Source organism: Cryptomeria japonica, chromosome 9 (genome assembly GCF_030272615.1).
Source record: "Cryptomeria japonica chromosome 9, Sugi_1.0, whole genome shotgun sequence".
In the NCBI taxonomy this organism is placed as follows: domain Eukaryota; kingdom Viridiplantae; phylum Streptophyta; class Pinopsida; order Cupressales; family Cupressaceae; genus Cryptomeria; species Cryptomeria japonica.
Window position 1 is genome coordinate 468,472,385 of NC_081413.1, and position 21,223 is coordinate 468,493,607.

Sequence of the window (21,223 nt, forward strand, 5' to 3'; positions counted from 1 at the left end):
AGTGGAATCTCTCTGCAAGGTTTTTGAGATTGCCAATGATGACAATGATTATATATGATTATATAAATGACATGCTTCCTCAAAGCTACATAAAAGATCATGTCATTATGTAATTTGCTTCCGGACTCGAGCCACTCAATGAGTGAACAAGAATCACCACTCAAATTCGTTTTACATTTTAAAAATCCTAAATTTCATAGCCTCCACTCGAATTCGCTGGTTGCAGACAGATTTCCAAATGATAGCACTTCTATTGTTCCGACAATCTTTGAAGGTTTTGTTTACCATACATCCCTTAAATATCTTCCTTCTGATTGAAGTTCTTTCAATACCGAATCTGCTTCATTGCCATCAATAGACTTCTGCAATGTAGAAAAATCGTTATCAGTATCATGTAACGAGGAAGGGTGTTGACTGGTTTTACATGCATCACATTTTTGTTAGCCCTTAATTCTCTTTATGCATTTATTAGAAGAATTACCTGCTGTTGAATAATGTTCAACAAAGCCTGATGAACATCCTTTGCCATGCCCTTTGCATCACCACATACATAAAAATACGCACCTTGGGAAATGAGCTCCCATATATAGCTAGCCTGGATTCAGCAAGAAAATGAAGGTAGATATGAGTAACGCTTTGACAAAATATTTTCAATATGCATGTCACATAAATTTACTGTCTGATGCTCAGCCAAAGCCAATTCAAAACATGTTCATGGGACAGATTGGCAACGGTGAAGCTTCTAGTTACATAATGAGCTAGAGAACTAGAAATGGTTGGGGACATGGACAAACTGCCACGCAACTAGTTATGCCGGAATTATTGGTTGCTCAATCATAATTATATTCTGTTATTCTCGTAGATAAGGCATTCTTGCAACATGAATTGCTTAGATCAGATATAAAAAAATCTTTGGTAAAAATTAAACGACAGAAAATTATTTTTCTCCACGCATAGTCAATACAGGTCAATAGAACTATTAAGTACAGTTAATTTAAAAGAGATACGAAGAGTTCTCAACAGGACTCCTATGAGCTTAACATAGTGGAAAATTGCAGAGTTTCGAATGTGTTTACCTCTTTTAGAATTCTGTGCTGCACATATTCTTTTTGGGCACCTTCTCTGGAGAAGGCTACGTTCAATCTAGATAGAATGCTTTCTTTAACAAATTGATTTAGCTCCTCCTCATAGATGAAGTCCTGCATGTTCATACGCGGTTACAACAAATTCTTATAAAAAAATTACCTTCCTTTCTGGGTGAGAAAGTAATCAGTCACACTATTTCATCGAATAAGCTTTAATCAATGAAGATCTATGGAGAAGGATACATCGTTACCGTTTTGCTGTTTCTGCATCCAAAATAAAGGACGGCTGGGCCGAGCTGCAATCCAGATTTTTGCAGAGTAGCCCTTTCCTGGAGGAAACCTCTGAACGGTGCAATGCCTGTGCCAGGTCCGACCATGATGATTGGAACCATAGGATCCGAAGGAAGCTTGAAGTTTGATTTCCTAATAAAAATTGGTGCCCAGCTACAGTTTCCGGACTGAGTGGTACTTGACCAAGTCCTACTCGGCCGAGCCCCCCCACATGCCCTCCACGCAGGCTCCACGTAAAGCCACGCAGATTCGGCCGAGTACCACTTCGCCGACTCCTACTCGGCCGAGTGGTACTCATTTTTGGTGTTTCACTTAGCCAAAAGTGGGACACAGATCCGTACTTTTACCCGGTACGTTACCATTTGCAATTTCTTACCATCATCAATTGCTAGCAGAATTACAGGCACACTTATATCAAATTCCTCATTTCATTCCTCTAAGCTTTTCATTTCAATCTACTTATTGAATAGGTTAGGTATTGACCAATGTTGTAGTGTGTGGAAAGAAATAATTTTTCTAGTGATTGCCTACTCCTTCCCTTCTAGAAATTGAACTTCATCAATCAACATCTTGATCATTTTTCTAATAGGTTTGATTGAATGAGGAGCATATTTCAAGCGTTGTGTACCTAGAACCAATGTTTGGAAAGTATGAGCCTGTGGCTTCCACCTATATATGTAGTTTTTGAAATAGGCAAGATGTCCTTACATTGTTGGGTAGCCTGTAACAAATATTGATAGCAATTGTAAACATCATCCATGTTACTTATAACCGTCTTTAGCACATGCTTAAGAGTACTTTGCATGACCTCCTTGAGCAATAACTCCTCTAAATGTTCTAGTCCTGCATAATCTTCAACTTTTTCCTTTAGATTTGTTATCTCATATGTATGGAAAGCATCTCTTGTGGCAATAGAGGGTCGATAGGCAACCATTGCACCTGAAGGAACTAGGGGAGGATTTGACATTCCTGTAGCATTTTTTAATTGCACATAATCCATATACAATTTATTGTATGCCTCATTCAATACGGCTTGATCCTTCTTTATTTTATCCAACTCCTTTTGTTGGCTCTCTGTTGTAGCTTTGAAAAACATTGTTGAATGTAAACTAATGATGGTAGCCTCCAAAGTTGTTGTATCTTTTAGCATTTAGACAATTGCAATATCCTTTTTCTCTTCTACATCATGTAATAAATTAGGCTTATTTGTCCTTGGAGCATTGGTCAATTGAGATAATTATTTAAGCCTATGGTGATACCTTATCACTCTAACACCTTGTTCATTATCAAACTCTGCAACAAACATTGGATCATCTTGTTTCTTGATTTGATCAAGTGAGAAAATTTCCTCCAAATCCTAGTTTGGAACTAGTAGCATGCCACTCTCTTAAACCATTCTCCTTGCTTCGTATGGGCTTATGTCAATGTTTTCTAGGTTCACTTATTGAGAGTAGAGGCATCCATCTCATCATTTTTAGATTCCTTCATCTTCATTTTTAGCCAAAAGCCCTTAAACTCTAAACTTTTAATAAAATCATCATCCTCCATGAACTGGCAGGCTTCTATCTTTCTTTCATCATCTACTTGATCAATGAGGGTAGTTTTATGCATATCTACTCGATCTTGTGGCACTTGTATTGTAACATCCTCTCTACGAGGTGATGGAAGAGGTCGATCAACTTCTTCTTCAAAACCCATCTCACACATTATATGTGCAGCTTCTATGGTGTCTCCCACATGCTCTTTAGTTTCCTCATATGGCACTAAGGGAGGTTGGTCATCAACGCTTTGCTTCTTTTGTGGTGGCTCCTATTCTAGTTGAGCTACTAGTTCAAAAATTTAATTCCTTTTGCTTTAGGAGCTTGCAGACTTGAAGGATGAGGTATTGCTGCTAGAGCTTTTCCCTATATCTTTTCAAAGTTATCAAACATGAGATTCATCCTTTTGATCTCATCTTTCTCCTTAGAAAAGTAACCAGGGAAATGTGGTTCTAATTTTGTGTTGGATTTTTGGAGAGTATGCTGCAAATATGTGCTTGAGAGATAGTTGAGGGTGTTTGAGAGATGTGTTGTCATTGATGCCAACATATTTCTCTATCTGTGACAACGATGTAGTGAGTTCAGAGTGTTGGTTTGTTCTGTATGGTGATGATCCAAGTTTGGTAATTAAAGGGTTTGTAGATGATTGTGTATAGATGATTTAGTATAATTTTTAGGGGTCCGCATAAAGATTCGAGTGAGTTATGGATATTCTTGTTCTGGCTGGTTTTTCTGTTGTTCAGTGTTGCTAGAGTGTTTAGTATTTTGATCTGCATTTCTCCACGTTGTAATATCTTGATCTACAAATTTGGAGGAATTTTTGGGGTATTGATGTGTATCTTCAATTCAATTGGTTCATGGTTTGGAGCTCCGCAAGTTAATTTTCTAGGTTGATAGTCATTCCAGTTAGTGTTCTTGAAGTTCAGTATAATGGTGATGTGATTCTAGTAATTTGAGTTGTTGCCAATGTTGCGGTGATAATTCATGGTGCTTGTGGATGTTTCTCGATCGTGTGTCTTTTGTGTTGGTCCGCATTGATCGTTGTGATAGTGATTGATAATTTTCTTTGGTATGTCGATTTTCTTCATATTTGGGGCCAACCAGATGCTTGTAGTGTGTTGCAGATGTTCGATGCATAATTTGTGGAGGTATTTCGCATTTGAGGTGTGTGATATGGGCCCGTGCTATGTTTTAGCCGACATCGTTTGGTCCTTATTTGATTTTGTAGTGTGTGATTATATTTCTGTAATTAGGTAAAGTGTGTTGAGCCGACCTCATCAAGAGTTGATGTCATGTATAAATAAATGTAATATCTTTGTAATTGTATGTATGTATGGATGAGAATCAAAATGTATGTGCGCTGAATGAATACATCTTTCAGAGGCAGAGAAAAAGTGTGAGAAGGAAGAAGTTATTATGTGCTTAATCATAACTGTAACCATGAATTAGGAGATGCTATTCTATCAGTTCATGATCTTCCAGATGTGATCCAAACCTGTTTGTCAGACAGTGAATCTTTCGTAGGGTTGTAGCCCTTGTTGTTTTTGAGCAGTGAGCTCTAGGCGATGTGCTTGAATGCATGTGCATTCCCCATTATAATATTTTAAATAATTCTAATAGAGTATCATCATATTGTGGGTAGGTTCCCACCGTGGTTTTTCCCTTAATCGGGGTTTTCACATAAAAAATATTGGTGTTATGTGTGTTCATGATGTGTTGTTGATTTTCTCTTTCATGGTTAATAATCAGTTCATATATGAAGTTTAATGTTTGTAAGTTTTGAGACAACTGATTCACCCCCCCTCTCAGTTGTCTACCAGTTATCAAAGCTATTTCATCAATTGGTATTAGAGCAGGTTCCTCCGAAGAAGCTTAACCGCTTGAGGTGATCCAGGATGGTGACTACAAGAAGGACAGTCTGAGATTTGATGGAACTAACTACTCTCTTTGGAAGAGCGGCATGGAATTTCATCTGAGACGTATTAGCAATTTTACTGGACTATTACAAAGAACAAGTATATTGTTCTTGCTAATGGACCTACAACTCCGAATGAGATAAAGGAAGCTGAATGCAATATTAGAGCCAAGGAAGCATTGTTGACTGATTCTAAGATGACAAATATTATGGAATTGCAGAATACTCATGAGATTTGGAAGAAGTTGGAAACCCTATATGAAGGAGACAATTATGTGAAGATTGCTAAGTTATAGAACATGGAAGGAAAGTATGAGATGTTGAAGATGGGCGAAGATGAGAACATTAGTTCTTTTATGCAGAAGGTGAATGAATTAGTATGCAATATCAGATGTGCCGGTGGAAAGTTGGAAGAATCATAGATTGTTGCTAAAGTGTTCAGGTCTTTACTTGCATCCTACAAACATAAAGGTGTTGCTATTAAGGAGATCCAGACTATGACTGATGTCACCAAAGACATGTTGATTGGTAAGCTATCAGCCGTTGAGTTAAGTGAGTTTGGTGATTCCCTTCCTAAGATAGAATCTGCATTCAAAGCCACTATTTTCAGAAAGGATAAGCAAAGATATGATCCGAGAGAAATTTCTTCAAGGAGGATATCAAGATATGAGAAATAGATGAAGGAAATAGAAGAAGAAGAGCGAGAGATTGAGGATCTTGAAGCATTGGTTGCAAGAAGATTACCTAAAGGAGCTAGTAAGTATGAAGGAAAGTTGCCTCTTAAATGTTTTTTATGTAATAAGATGGGACATTTTGCCTCTAGGTGTCCAGAAAGAGTTCCTAGAAAGACTTTCAAGCCTAAATTTCAGAAGAGATGTTACTATGCTACTGATGAAGGTGTGTTAGATGATGAATCCGATAAAGGAAATAGAAGTGATAATGAATGGGTGTTTATTGCCATCAAGGAAGATGATTGAATACCTACTGATTCTACTAGTTGTATGCATGTGGAAAGAGATTTGGCTATAGAAGTTGAGAAGAAAGATGAATGAGTGATAGACAATGGATGCTCTCATCATATGACAGGTGATAAGATTAAGTTTGTGAGATTGGAAAATTATGAAGGTGGATGGTGAAGTTTGGAGATGATAAAGCTGGTATAATCCATGGGAGAGGTTCTATTTCTCTTGATGGTAAGCACAATACTGATGATGTATTGTATGTGGAAGGTATAAAGCACAATATTTTGAGTGTTGGATAGATGGTTGACAAGGGATATGATCTTCAATTCAAGAATGAAAAGTGTAGAATCTTGGGTAGCTCTGGAATAGAGATTTCATCAGGTACAAAGACTAAAGGTAATATCTTTCACTTGAATAGCTCTGGTAAAAGATGTTTGATTGCTCAAGTTGATGAAAGTTGTCTATGGCATAGAAGGATGTGTCATGTGAATTTTGATAACATTATTAAGATAAGTTCTACTCAAGCAATGAGAGATCTTCCTAAGTTGATGAAACCTACTAACCCTATTTGTAAGGAATATCAGTTAGGGAAACAAACTAGAATATATTTCAAGATTAAGAAGCATTTTTCAAATGGATTATTGGATCTTGTGCATATTGACTTGTGTGGACCTTCTAGAGTTAGAAGCTTGCAAGGAGACATATATTTCATGTTGTTGATTGATGAATATTCAAGGTTGATGTGCATTAATTTATTGAGGGATAAGTCCGAAGCCTTAGAGAAGTTCAAGATTTTCAAAGATATGGTTGAGACTGAGATAGGATTGAAGCTAAAATGTCTAAGATCTGACAGAGGTCATGAATTCACTTCCAGTGAGTTTAATGCATTCTATGAAGAGCATGGGATAAGAAGATAGTTTTCTTCTCCGAGACCCCCTTAGCAAAATGGAGTTGTGGAAAGGAAGAACATAACCATTCAGGAAGCTGCTAGGACAATGATGATTGAAGGAAATGTTCCGCATGTTTATTAGAGAGAAGCTGTGAGTACTATTGTTTCCATTCTTAACTGGGTGCATATCAAAGGTGATACTGGTAAGACTCCTTATGAATTATGGTTTGGTCATGCTCCTAGTACTAAATATTTCAGAATTTTTGGAAGTAAATGTTATATTAGAAGAGATGAAGATTTAGGAAAGCTTGATGCTAGATGTGATGAAGGAATATTTATTGGTTATTCTAACATAAGCATGGACTACTAGTGTTATAACAAGAGATTGAAAAAGATACTTGAGAGGGATAATGTCAGGGTGCAATGAGAGTTAGTACAGATCTTGTGGATATGATTTAGATGATCAAAATGATAGTGCAAACAAAGAAAAGCAATCGCAGACGTAGAATCAAGTTCAGTTTGTTTCGGTGAATCCAGTAAATCAAGAAGAACTAGTGAAAATGCAGAAGAGAGAAATAGAGAGTCTGAAATTCAAGAAAATCCTAAGACTCCCAAGTATGTAAGATTGAATCATTTAGAAAATTAGATCATAGGAGATAGAAATAAAGGTGTTCAAACTAGGAGAAGAATTGCAGAAGATCAGGTTGAGTATTGTTTGATTTCTAAGATTGAACCTAAGGATGTGAGTGAAGCATGTAAAGATGAACATTGGGTAAAAGCAATGGAATAAGAAATGAATCAGATTGAGAAGAACAATACATGGATTCTTGTTCCCTGACCTAAGGACAAAAAATGTAATAGGAACCATATGGGTCTTCCGGAACAAATTAAATGAGCAAGGTGAAGTTGTTAGAAACAAAGCAAGTCTTGTTTGTAAAGGATATTCCCAAATGAAAGGAATTGATTTTGAGGAAAATTTTGCTCCGGTGGCAAGAATTGAAGCTGTTAGATTATTTATTGCTTATGCTACTTACAAAGATTTCAAATTTTATTAGATAGATGTCAAGTCAACATTCCTAAATAGCGAATTGGAGGAAGAAGTGTACATAGAGCAACTCGATGGATTTTTATTGACTGATCAGAGTGATATGGTGTGTCAGTTGAAGAAAGCATTGCATGGATTGAAGCAAGTGCCAAGAGCATGGTATCCGGATTGGATAAGTATCTGCTAAAGATTGGATTCAATAAAGGTCCTGCTGATAGTAATCTATATTTCAAGATTGACCATGATAACATTTTGATTGTTGAAGTTTTTATTGATATCATTTTTGGAGGGAATGATGGTTTGTGCAAAGAGTTTTCTAATGAGATGCAAAATTAAATTGAGATGTCTATGATTGGGGAGATGAAAAGGGATTGCAAATTACTTAGTTAGAAAAAGGGATCTTTATATCTCAGTCCAAGCATGTGAAAGGATTATTGAAGAAGTTTGGTTTGGATGATACAAAGCCAGTTGGAAACCCTATGGTGACCGGATGTAAATTGACTAAGAATGATGATTCCCCTAAAGAAAATTAGACCAGATACAAATATATGATTGGTGGATTGCTATATTTAACTCAGACCAGGCCTGATATCATGAATGTTGTTTGTCTTGTTGCTAGATTTCAAGCTAATCCTAAGGAATCTCATGTTGTAGTTGTTAAACGAATCTTCAGATATTTAAAAGGAACTGTTGATTTTGGTTTATGGTACCCTAAAGATGATGATTTTACTTTGAGTGATTTCACTGATGTTGATTGGGCATGTGATGTTGATGTCTGGAAGAGTACTATTGGTGGTGCATTTTTATTGGGAAAGAGATTGGTTTCATGGTTGAGTAAAAACCAAAATTCTATTTCTTTATATATTGTTGAGGTAGAGTATAATGTTGCTACTAATAATTGTACTCAGGTAGTATGGATGAAGCAAATGTTGAAAGATATCATAGTAGTGTATGATGAGCCTATTGCTATTTGTTGTGACAATTCAAGTGCAATTAACATTTCTAAGAATCTAGTGTTGCATTCTAAGACTAAGCATATATCAATCAAGTTTCACTTTTTGAGAGATAAGGTAAATGAGAAGGAAGTCAGATTGGAGTATGTGCCTACAAAGGAACAAATTGCAGACATTTTCATGAAGTCGTTGCCTAAAAATACTTTTGAGTATCTCAGAGAGAAGCTAGAGGTGATTGCCCCTCCTTATCAGAACTAAAATGCATTGGTATGCATCGGTTTGTTGCATTTCACAGTCATATCTTATGATCCAGATTGATGAGTGGAGGCTGCTACTTAGGGGGAGTAGTCAGTGTGTCAATTTTGTGAGTCAGTTTTTGTGTTTTATGGTGCAAATATGTGCCTTTTCCATTGAAGTAAAAGGGGGAGAGATTAATGTGAAAAATTGTGTACGAATCTAAGGGGGAGAGAATATATGTAAGTGGGAGAGAGTTATATGAGAGAGTTGATTGATTTCTTTATCATTGGTTGTTTTTCACATCATATGTTGCCATCAATGCCAAAGGGGGAGATTGTTGGATGTTTGGAGAGTATGCTGCAAATATATGTTTGAGAGATAGTTGAGGATATTTGAGAGATGTGTTGTCATTGATGTCAACATATTCCTATATTCATAACAATGATGCAGTGAGTTCAGAGTGTTGGTTTGTTCTGTATGGTGATGATTAAAGTTTGTGGATTAAAGGGTTTGTAGAGGATTGTGTATAGATGATTCAGTATAATTTTTAGAGGTTCGCATGAAGATTTGAGTGAGCTATGGATATTCTTGTTGTGGCTAGTTTTTTTGTTGTTCAGTGTTGCCAGAGTGTTGCCAGAGTGTTCAATATTTTCATCTGCATTGCTCTGCATTGTAATATCATGATCTATGGATTTTGAGGAATGTTTGGGATGTTGATGTGTATCTTCAATTCAGTTGGTTCATGGTTTGGAGCTCCGCAAGTTAATTTTCTAGGTTGACAATCATTCCAGTTAGTGTTCTTGAAGTTTAGTATAATGGTGATGCAATTCTAGTAATTTGAGTTGTTGCAGATGTTGCGGTGATAATTTATAATGCTTGTGGATGTTTCTGGATTGTGTCCCTTTTGTGTTGGTGGTCCACATTGATTGTTGTGCTAGTGATTAATAATTTTCTCTGATATGTTAGCGTTCTTCATATTTGGGGCCTACTAGATGCTTGTAGCATGTTGTAGATGTTTGATGCATAATTCTTGGACATGTTTCATATTCAAGGCATGTGATATGGGTCCGTGCTATGTCTTAGCTGACATTACTTGGTCCTTATTTAATTTTGTAGCGTGTGATTATATTTTTGTAATTAGGTAAAGTGTATTGAGCTGACCTCATCAAGAGTTGATGTCATGTATAAATAAATGTAATATCTTTGTAATTGTATGCATGTATGGATGATAATCAGAATGTATGTGTGCTAAATGAATACATATTTCGGAGGCAGAGAAGAAGTGTGAGAAGGATGTAGTTGTTATGTGCTTAACCAGAATCGTATCCAAGCATTAGAAGATGTTATTCTATCAGTTCATGATCTTCCGGATGTGATCCGAACCTGTTTGTAAGACAATGAGTCTTCCCTAGGGTTGTAGCCCTTGTTGTTTTTGAGTAGTGAGCTCTAGGTAGTGTGCCTAAATGCATGTGCATTCCCCATTGTAATATTTCATATACTTCTAATAGAGTATCATCATATTATGGGTAGGTTCCCACTGTGGTTTTTTCGCTTAACTAGGTTTTCCACGTGAAAAATCTTGGTGTTATGTGTGTTCATGATGTGTTGTTGATTTGTGATTTCATGGTTAATAATAAGATTAGATATTAAGTTTAATTTGTGTAAGTTTTGAGACAACTGATTCACCCCCCCTCTCAGTTGTCTGCCGGTTATCAAAACTATTTCATCAATTTCTTCCTTTCTTCCTCAATCCTTAAAAAGTATTGCCCACTTTTTTCTGCTTGTAATTGCTTCTGATGTATTAGGGCAATTTCTAACCACATCCTTCTCATAATACATTTCATGAAAATAATGTCCCCTTTTCAGCTTGTCATTCTTTAATGTATCAATATATTTTTAGAGTAAAAAGGCCTCAATTTGACACATCACAAATTATACATGGTCTTAATGTGTTGCTACAACCATTATAATGTATAACATTGAATTGCAAAATCAATAAATTTGGTGCATTGTGGCATGTGGGTGTCTTGTCTCTCCTTTTACATAAGCTCTTTTTCCATCCACATAAGCTACCACATAAACTATAGAAAAGATAATCTAGGATATACTACCTTGGGAAAGAAATGTGTTTCCTAAGGGCACCCATACACTCTAATAATAGTGTAATCTGAGAAGAAGAACCAATCACCAAAATTGTGATTATGACCATCATCAGACCCCTTATCTTTTGGCCTTTCATATTTTTCTCACAACAAATGTATGATTTTTGGTGGCAACTTAGTGAAACACAATCCAAACCACCCCATTAGCCTCATTACAAAGTTCTCATAAAACACTAGATAATTTGAGTTGACACATTTTTTGTCCCATTCTTTTGTGCCACAACCAACATTCATTTCTTTGTGCCAACAAACAATTGCTTGCATTGTTATCCTTCACATATGAGACATTTCCATCATTCCAAATACCTTCTATAACAAGTCTTTTGCATCCTCTTTTTCTAATTTCACATCCAATCCCATGAAATATGACTTTATATCATTTACTACATATCTGACTCACACTCAACAGTTATGTTTGTTATCCCAATTTAAGCTATGCGCAATTTTGGGATAACCCCCACATTTTTTGTCCAAAATTGTGACCCATAAGTTCTAAGCTTGTTTTGATCCAAAGTGATTAATTTATCTCTGGGATCATTTTTAGAGTTAGTTTTATTTTTGGTCTATAAGGTGTATTGTCGTGTCTTAAACCCGACACAACACTTAATATTATCATTTTTGGTGCAAGTCGGGTTTATGAACCCAGAATGCACATTTTGGTACAAATCAGGTTCATAGGCCCGATTTTCACCTCTTTAATGCCCACAACTTAGTGCATTTATGTTTCAAAATTCGAATTTTGTTAGGTCTATTTCCCTTTTGAATTCATCTTTTAAGTTATTTTCTTTTCTTTTCTTCGTCATCATTCAGATTGGAAAGCAAATTTCTCATCTTTCCCCAAGTCGTTTTCATCAAAGTATGATTCTCTTTGTTCTTTTACATTTTTGCTTTGTTTCTTTATCTTTTTGAATCTAGGGTTTATTCTTCCCTAAATTCGGGCCCGTGACCACAAATTTATTTTGGGTGCCCTGTAATCATTTTTGGATATGAAATGATTTCGAGTCCATGGCGTCTAGTCACACCAGAACATTTTTCATTGTGACGTGGTTCAGGCCCATGAACCCAAACCATTTTATTTTATTATTTTACCCTTGGCATTGATGTTAAGCTGTGTGGTAGGATTTATTGGTCCGCACTACAAAACACATCACTATTGTATCATATGGTGAGGTTCAATGAATCCTCACCACAAGCATTTTTTACTTCACATTGCCTTTAGAAGGTGTCGTTTGGGCCAATAGACCCAAAGTACATTGTTATTTGGTGTAGTTGGGTCCGTTGACCCGAACTACATCGAAGCTTTATCTCTGTTTTGTTTGGTGTATTTGGGCCTTTCAACCCGAACTCCACCAAATTTTTACCATTGTGATGTGTGATGTAGTTCGGATCCATAGAATTGAACGACATCATCTTTCATTCTTGATAGTGTAGTTCGAGCCTATCAACCCAAACTACATTATAATGTTGGGTTTTTCTTAGAGTTGCATCAAATCAAGAATGGTGTAGATCAGGTCCATAGAGCCAAACTACATCCTAAATCACATCTTGTCCTTCCTAGATGCAAATTGGGCCTGTAGACACCTAAAATTGTCCAGTCTAATTATCTAAGCCTAATTCTTCTATTATTTAATTATCTAAGCCTAATTCTTCTATTAATTAAATAAATCCTTATTTATTTAATTAATTCATTTATCCTCTTCTAGCCTTATTTCTCATTTAAATAAATACATTTATTTATTTAAATTATCCTTTTCCTAAATTAAATAAATATCTTATTTATTTAATTATCCCACTTCTTCTATTAATGAAATAAATCTTTATTTATTTAATTAATTCATTAACCTTTTCTACCCATGACACATGTCACTCATCTCTTAATTCCTACACTACCTACCCCTTTCATTATTTTATTATTTCTTCTACCTACCCTCTAATCTTAGCCAACCTCCTTTTTACACCTCTCAATCTTATCCCTCCATTTCATATTGTGTCTTCTATTTAAGGAGATGCCTTCTTCATTATCAAACCCTAATCGACAATTTGGAGGACTTGACTACACTAGGATCCTACTTGCAACCACATTCCGTTCTTTGTTGAGCTCTTGTGCACATAAAATCTGAGAGCAAATATATCAAGCAAGATCAATGGAGATAGGAAGAATGGAGATCAAAACCCTATTGGACATGTGATGGTATAATCTTTGTGATTTCATTTGATTTGCATTGTCTTAGGTAATCTTCATGTGTTATGGTGGATCTTTGTTGATTGTTAGGCTAGGGTTTGGTGGTTGAATTCATTTAGCCTTTCAATATTGTTATTATTGTTATCCATTTTCACCATATACAGGGCCTATGGACTCGATTTACGTGTTTTGCATGCCTTTTCACTTTGAGATGTAAATTGGGTCTATAAACTTAATTCGTATCTAAACTAGTGAATATGCCTAAGGTCACCAATGTGCAGATTGGGTCTATAGGCCTAATTTACACCCAATTCTTAGATTTTTTCTAAGTTTCAAATTGATCCAATGTTGAAGATTTATCAATACTAAAGATATTTTTCCACTAATTCTGGAGGACCTTTTGAACCCTAATATAGTCCAAGCTATTTTTAGATGTTAGAACCGTCTCTAGGAAAGAAAACAATGAAGTTCAAAAAACAAGATCCTCATCCAGTCTTTCCACCATATGCAATGGTATCAAATATCTTAAATATTAGAGACATAGAGATAGGCTATGTGGATATTGATAAGTTTCTAAGGCTAGTTAAGAATCCTCCACGATACTATCTAATGGAATCCACCATTAATAGTAGTATTTATTTAGTTGCATCTTTACCTATGTCAGCTCAGAATCCAGAGTTTGTTCTTGCAGTGGCAAATCATTTTGATCCTGAGAGTCGAAGTGTGAAGGATGTATATGGTAAGAAAGTGATCATGTTGAATAAGGATTTATTTGACTCCTTATTCAAGTGTCCAAGTATAGGGCAATATGCATATATAGACATAAAGTCTATTGAGGCCTATTCTGAGAAGCACTCAGATATCAATGATAATTGGTTGAAGATTCTTAGGCCTACAATTTCCATATGGCCCAAGACCTTCTCTCGAAGTGACTTCAAGGAGGAAGTGAATGATTTGATCTCTTCTTTGTAGAGTAAAAGGGCTTCCCACTTCCAATACATACTATGAGTGGATGTATCAATACATTCATATCATCACACAAAACAACAAGAAGATCTTCTGGGGTAAGCTGATCAGTGACACCTTGTGCAAGCAGATCACTAAGGTACCTACCACTTTGAAGTTATACACGACTTCCTACTTGGTGTATGTTGCTGCCACTATCAGGAATTTTGCAGGTTTGTCCTCAAAAGAAGATAGAAGACAAGTCCAAGTTTGGAAACATTATTCTCAATTAACTCTTAAAGAAAGTTTACATCATTTTAGAAGAGTTAATGGTACCTTTTTTGTTTCATACATGTGCATGTTTAATAGGAAACTTGAGAAGAATGGGGCTTATGATGAAGCTTGGGAGGTTGTCAACCAATATGGATGTATGTTTTTATAGTTTCCTATCTTCACCTATCTAAGGATAGGATGTTATAATTATCAGCCTTTCATTCTCCCAAGGTACCCATCTAATAAAATTATTTTGATAAAGTTGGCAAGGAAAATGGTGGTGGTTCATGAGAAACAATCCGGTTCTCATAAAACAGGTTTCAATTTTACTTTGTCTATTGGGAGATACTCTATCAACTCAATTTTCAAATCAAGAGCTATGGAGGATGAGATGATCATGAGAAGAGTGACGATGATGCAATTTGAGTTCATGAATGATTTTGATTACATAGGTATGAAGAACAAACTGAAAAAGAACTACACTCAAGTTCATAGAGTTGAAGATATCTAGGCTAATTGCAGAACTGAGGAAGATATCAGGAGACTGGACTACTATCACCTCACAAAAGATCACATAATCAATCTTAACCTAGAGAATATTCTTGATGACTTGGTTGATGATAATAATGTCTTAGATCTAGTCTATGAAAATAGGAAAATTGCCAATACTCCTCTCCTTTTCATCCAATGACCTCAAAAGGAGGTGGTTTTTGTAATGGCCAGACTTTAGAAGATTCTTGCAAATACCAACATTTTTCTAGCACATAAGGGCATCTAGTTGAATCCATTTACCACTGGATTAGAGGATGATATTGCGGGGCCCGTTGGAAAGAGATCAAAATTAAGAACAAAGAACAAGAAAGATCCTGTTGCTTCTCCTAAAGCTCCCAAGTATAAGTTCATGGTAGGAACAAGTAAAGGGAAGGAACAAGAGAAGTCTTCTACATCAGGTTCACAATAAGAGAAAGAAAAAGAACCAAAAGAAGGGGAGTGTGAGGATGAACCTATTTATGTGGACCAACTTGAGGAGGAACAACAATATCAAGAAGAGCAAAAAGAAGAAGAGTTTGATGAAGAAGGTTTGCCAGATATTTCTAGAGGCACTAAAATTAGAGACATTGAAGGTCATGTTCCAAAGGTATTGTTGACCTTTTTTGTCAGCCCTCCCCTAAAAATAACGGATATGAGAAATCTAAATTTTTGCATAACCCACGTGTTATGTGCGCTTGGTTAACCTGCATGTTATGTGCATTATGTTAGCAAAGTGCAGATGGGCCTTTTTGCCTTTACATCCTTTTCGGGCTCCTAGTTCTATTTTTGAGTTGAACGGTTCGGGTGGTCACTTTCACTTAAGTTTATCGGCTCGAGGCTGATGGGGTCGTTGGCAAACGACTTTCTTTTGTTTCCATCGGTCGGTGACTGTTTCTTCTAGCTACCACACGATCACATGGTTCTTCAGCTCCACGGTTTTTTCTTTGCGGGTATGCAAGAAAATGTTTTCCCTTCTCCCACTTGCTTGCATGTTCCTTTTGGCTCTGCCATTTTTGACTTGCGGGTGATTGTTTCTTTTGGTTCCCTGCTACACTGCAGCAGATTTTGAGGATGCAACACAACAGATGCGGGTTAGCAAAATGAAGAGTAAGGGTTCTCTTCGCTATCCACGACAGGTAAGTGGACATCACGAGGACCTCATGGGGTAACAAAGGTGAAACAAATGTGGTTACCTGATACCCCTCGCAAAAGAGAAAGCATATCAGAGTGCCTTGTGGGGTAAGAAAGTAGAGAGAACAACGATCCTCGCCATCTTGCAGGCAATTTCAAAAGGTCAACGCGGCGTTCCGGGGGAAGAAATACATAGGAGATGGTTTCTCCTTGCCATCTTGCACCAAGATACAACAATGACATATACAAGTGATCCCGACCCGCCACATGGCATGCATGCGACTGTGTATTTTCACTTAGAAGGGTCGATCAACGATGATATTTTAAACTTATAGTCAACCCTTTTGGGGCACTATGTTGAGAGATCGCACAAGTCCATCTTCATGCAAATCTCTTTGATCGATGACTGATTTTAAAGCTTGCAGGGTCGTTGGGCATTCAAACCTCTGTGTAGGGTGGTTGTCGACCCAATGGTCGAGGTCCCTTTTTCTACACAATCGGTACTCGATTTTGAATCTGATTTTGTTCCAACTGCTAGAGGACTCCGTCATAACTCCAGAGGTGACTCCTGCCACCGATTTTGGATGCCACCTACGACTCATTCATTACATTGAATAGTTATGGGTTTGAAGGCCTTTTCAAATGCATTCAGGTGCAGAGTTCTCTCTGATTTTTGGGATTTTGTTTTTCCCCATGCTGCAGAGGACCATTTTCAGAGATTGCATTCAACATGCCATCAGATTATTCAATCTGATCTTCTTCTCCTCTCAGATATTTTATAACCTAACCCTGCCTAGGGTTAGGATTTCTTAACTGCATGTCAATCTGAGTTATGCCTGAGCTATACAGGTAATTTTCTAACCCTATTAAGAGAACTTCTTTATTTTCTTTTGCAAAAAACTTATGTTTCTCTGCACTTGTAAATTTTGCCTTGTGATCAGACAAGTTTATAATCCCATTTTCTAATGGTTTATTATGTTGTTTATGATAATAATTTAGACTTTGATACTGTGATGACACTATTTACTATACTATTTCCTTAAAAACTATTACCTTTTGGGCTTAAGTTTAACCTTGAAACAATTCATGATACTAATACATATGCTATGCAATCATCTGCTAAATGTGCATGTGTTGAAAAGAATGTTATTTCAAGATGATTTAGGAAATGTGGTTGTTTGTATGTGATAACATATTTTGCAGGTTTGTAATAAGAAGGTGGTGTTAAAATGAAGCTTGCAACAAGGAGCAAGACTCTTACCAGCTGGCCGATTGTTGAAGAAGTCAAGGAGTAACCAACGTAGAGGAGTTTTTTCTATTTAATGCTGCAACTACCTTTTAACTAATCATGTACAAAATTTGAGTCTATTTAGGGGCATGTTGTTCTATATCTCCATTGAGGAAGTCCTATTTGACTTGTCTAAGTGCATGCATGAGCTTTCCTTTCCTCTTTTCATGCTTTCAATAAATGGCACCCTCCTTATGTTGTGGAGCTGGTCGCCTAGTTAGTTAGGATTAGTTGGTAATTTTTCTTCTATAAATAATGATTCAGATGATCTCTTGTAGAGGTTGAATATTTTGATGTTGTAAGTTTACTTGCAATTGTGGAATACAGTTTAAGAGCATGCTTTTACATCTTGTGTACTTCTATTTTGATGAATAAAGTGACATTCTGAGTTTCCAACACTTGTGTTAATCTGGTCACTCAAGGGGGCCCACTTGGTGAGAAATTTGTTTGTTTAGAATAGTAGTTATTCTTCATTCAGTAGCTAGTACCATTCCATTAGTTGACTATTCCTGTAGCCACTAAACTTTGTTCTGTGTCTGTTCCTGCAGCTAAAGCGGGCATAGTAGTTTTCTGTCTGTTTGTTTGGAATTTCATTCCTGTGGTTTGTGTGAATTCAAGATTTTCATGTTCAAATTAGTTGTTAATCTAAGTTTAGTTTCTTTCATTAATTATTTGCAACATTTCAAATTCCAGCATTGTTCTTTGCTTAAGTTATGATGGCCATAATAGAGTCTTAGTGCACATACAATGCTGACCCATTTCAAGTTCATGTCCCTGGGTTGATAAGTTAAATTAACCTTCATAATGAGTCTAATAACTACTTAGTATAGACGTGTAGTCTCCGAGTTATAGCTTTAAGGGCTTAGTTATTGAACCATTGAAGAAGGTGAACATTTTTGGCGTATTTGTCGGGGATGGTGTCAAACTAAGAAGTTCTTTAGGGTCATTTCTAGTGTATTCTTGTTTAAATAATTCTGTAAGTTGCTCTTAGAATATTCTCTCACTTCAATAAGTTATGCCCATAATTCTTTCACAATTTTTTTGTGTGGAATTGGCTGATACTGAGTTGATCCTGCATGCATAGAAGAAGAGATGCTTTTGGGAGATTTCTTCCTAATGACCCTTATCCTGACAATCATTTTGAGGAAGCCTACAATGAGCTCGGACAAGAAAACCATGAGATAAATCCTTTGGCTGATATATTTGCCAACTTCAATAATCCAGAAGAACCAGCTGACCAAGAACCTGTTGATAACCCATTTGCCTTGATACTTCATCAAGCAAGAATGGTTGTTACTGCACAAAATCAGCTTAACCAAACCACTTTTGAATTTCCCATCATTGATCAACATGATAATAATAATCTCAAGAATATCACTACTTCAGTCCTCCCTAAGTTTTATGGACTTGTAATAGAGGACCCAGATACCTTTCTATTTGATTTTGACATCCTTTGTAGAAGCTATGACTACACCACTGATGCTCATAGGCTCAAGCTATTCCCTACTACTTTGAAGGAAGCAATCTTAAGATAGTTTATGAGTTTAGGGAGAGATGTTGTCAATAGTTGGGATGTCATGAAAACAAAATTTCTTGAGAAGTACAAAGAATACTGTAGAAGTGGTAGTATGAGGGTGGATGCCATCTTTAGGATGCAACAAAGGGAAGATGAAAATTTGGAGGACTATATTTTAAGGTTTTTGTTCTGCTTGCAGAAATCCTCAGACCATACTCTTAACCAAGAATCTCAAAAGTTGCTTTTCCTCAAGGAAATTAGTGAAAATTGTATTGATTCCCTAGATCTAATAGGAGGAGGAGACATTTCTCAAGTTCCTTGGGAAAACATTAAGAAGATATGCTAGAACTACTCCCGAGAAGTTGTCAAGAAGGGAAGAGGTTACCAAATGGGAAAATCATCTACTAATGGGGTCTCAAGGATAGAGATCATTAATTTGCTTTCAAATTTTAAGCAAGATATCATAAATGATATGGCCACTCAGCTGGATACCTTACAAGTAAAGAGGCAACAAGGGAAGACAGAAGCAATGTTAGCAAAATACTGCCCTCATTGTAGGCAGAACAAGAAGGACTGCAAATGTAAAATGGCAGCCAATGTTGATAGAAAGAAAATTCTACCTAAGTTCAAGCTGATTGAGGGAGATGAAGAAAAAGTCTTCTATGGTGCACAAAGAAGACCATGGCCTCCAAGAAAAGATATGCCACCTGATCCATTATCTTTTAATAGACCTTACCTTAATTCTTATGCATCTAATAGCCATTGGCAACACCAATATCCAACCAATTTTGGGGGGTATCCACCATAGTCTTGGAATAACCCTCAGACTAATTGGCCTAATTACCAAAATGCTCCACCTCAATGACAACCTTCTCAAGGGAATTGGCAGCAACCCCAACGAAATTGGCAACAAACATCCCAGTGGAGGGGTGGACAACAATGTCCAAACCAGACAACTAGTTACATACAACCACCTTCACAGCCTCAACAATAGGATATCATGCCCCCTCCCAATCCTAATGTTAGTACACCCAGACCTACTCAGTTTCCAACTCAACCCACACCTAATCCAAATAATAACCAAAATAGCAACATGTTTATTCTCCCGATCCAAATTTGTACCCTGCATATGTTGCGAGTTTAGGTGATATTCACCTACGTTTAGGAACTACACTGCCTACTCCTTCCACTCCTCTCATAATTGAGATCCCTGAGGAGGAAGAGGAACATCCAAATATGGATGAGGCACTTGCTCAACAAGAACAATTCAAGAATCTTGAACCTGTCCCACTACCTAATCTAGAACCACCATTTCCTCAAAGGTTGGAAATTGTCAAGAAAAAGGAAGAGGCCACCTTTGACATTCTGGATCAATTGAAACGCATATGTATCAAGATACCTTTGTTTCACGCCATTAAGTATGTCCCAATATATGAAAAAGCAATAAAGGAGGCATGTCTCAAAAAGCTAGGAAGAAAGGCGAAAGATCCTACTACTATACATGTGGTAGGCCAATTGGTAGACATCATGCTTGGGAAAGTAACTGTCCCCAAGTATGCTGAACCAAGTAGTCCAATAGTTGCAATCATCATCAATGGTATGCAAATAAAGAATGCCTTAATAGACTTAGGTGCAACAATAAATGTGATGACTAAGGATATCCTGCAACAACTAAATGTTGTTAATCCAAGACCCACTGCTACAATCTTGTAGCTTGTTGATAGTTCTTCTGTCAAACTAGACGGTATAGTGGAAGATATAATCGTTACTCTTGATTCATGGGAGTATCTAGCAGATTTCATGATCCTTTCCCCTAAAGCCACACTAGGAGAATATCCTACTATCTTGGGAAGGCCATGGTTGGCCACAACAGATGCTTATATAGGATGTCATTAAGGAGAAATGACAATCTCTCATGGTAGGAATACTAAAAAATTGCTAATCTATCGACTTGGTCAACCAACCCAAGATATAGACAATCCTATTTGGCCAAATATTGGAGAGGAAGCCGAAGATATTAATTCAGTGGGTAAGCTAATGTTGATGAACAAAAGCCATTTCTTGCAACAGTATGATGAAGATGAAATTTTGTCCCAAATAATCAAAAATCATTATGAGGCTCATGTAGAATCATCCAATCGTGCATCTAGTTTAGGAAGCCCTTTTCCAATGCTTCTCCCAGTTGCTCCTGATGCATCAACATATATTATGCTTGTAGACACCCAAAATTGTCCAGTCTAATTAAATAAATATTTTATTTATTTAATTACCTAAGCTTAA

At 36.6% G+C, this 21,223-nt stretch overlaps 1 protein-coding gene across 1 annotated transcript; it reads right to left on the reverse strand.

Moving 5' to 3' along the window:
* Positions 1–281: 281 nt before the first annotated feature.
* Positions 282–2,472, reverse strand: LOC131075907 (NADPH--cytochrome P450 reductase-like). Its single transcript, XM_058012856.1, has 6 exons — positions 2,085–2,472; positions 1,736–1,764; positions 1,337–1,651; positions 1,077–1,199; positions 482–595; positions 282–362 (listed from the first exon to the last, which is right to left on the reverse strand). The coding sequence occupies exons 1-6, from the start codon at positions 2,470–2,472 to the stop codon at positions 282–284; spliced, it is 1,050 nt and encodes a 349-aa protein (XP_057868839.1).
* Positions 2,473–21,223: the final 18,751 nt, after the last annotated feature.

Excerpts from the sequence above, each read along its gene's own strand:
- LOC131075907 (XM_058012856.1), bottom strand. The coding sequence starts at position 2,472 with ATGTTTTTCAAAGCTACAACAGAGAGCCAACAAAAGGAGTTGGATAAA. Across the intron at positions 1,200-1,336 it reads GATGCAGAAACAGCAAAACG|GACTTCATCTATGAGGAGGA; the intron begins GTAACGATGTAT and ends ATGAACATGCAG. Across the intron at positions 363-481 it reads TGAACATTATTCAACAGCAG|AAGTCTATTGATGGCAATGA; the intron begins GTAATTCTTCTA and ends TCTACATTGCAG.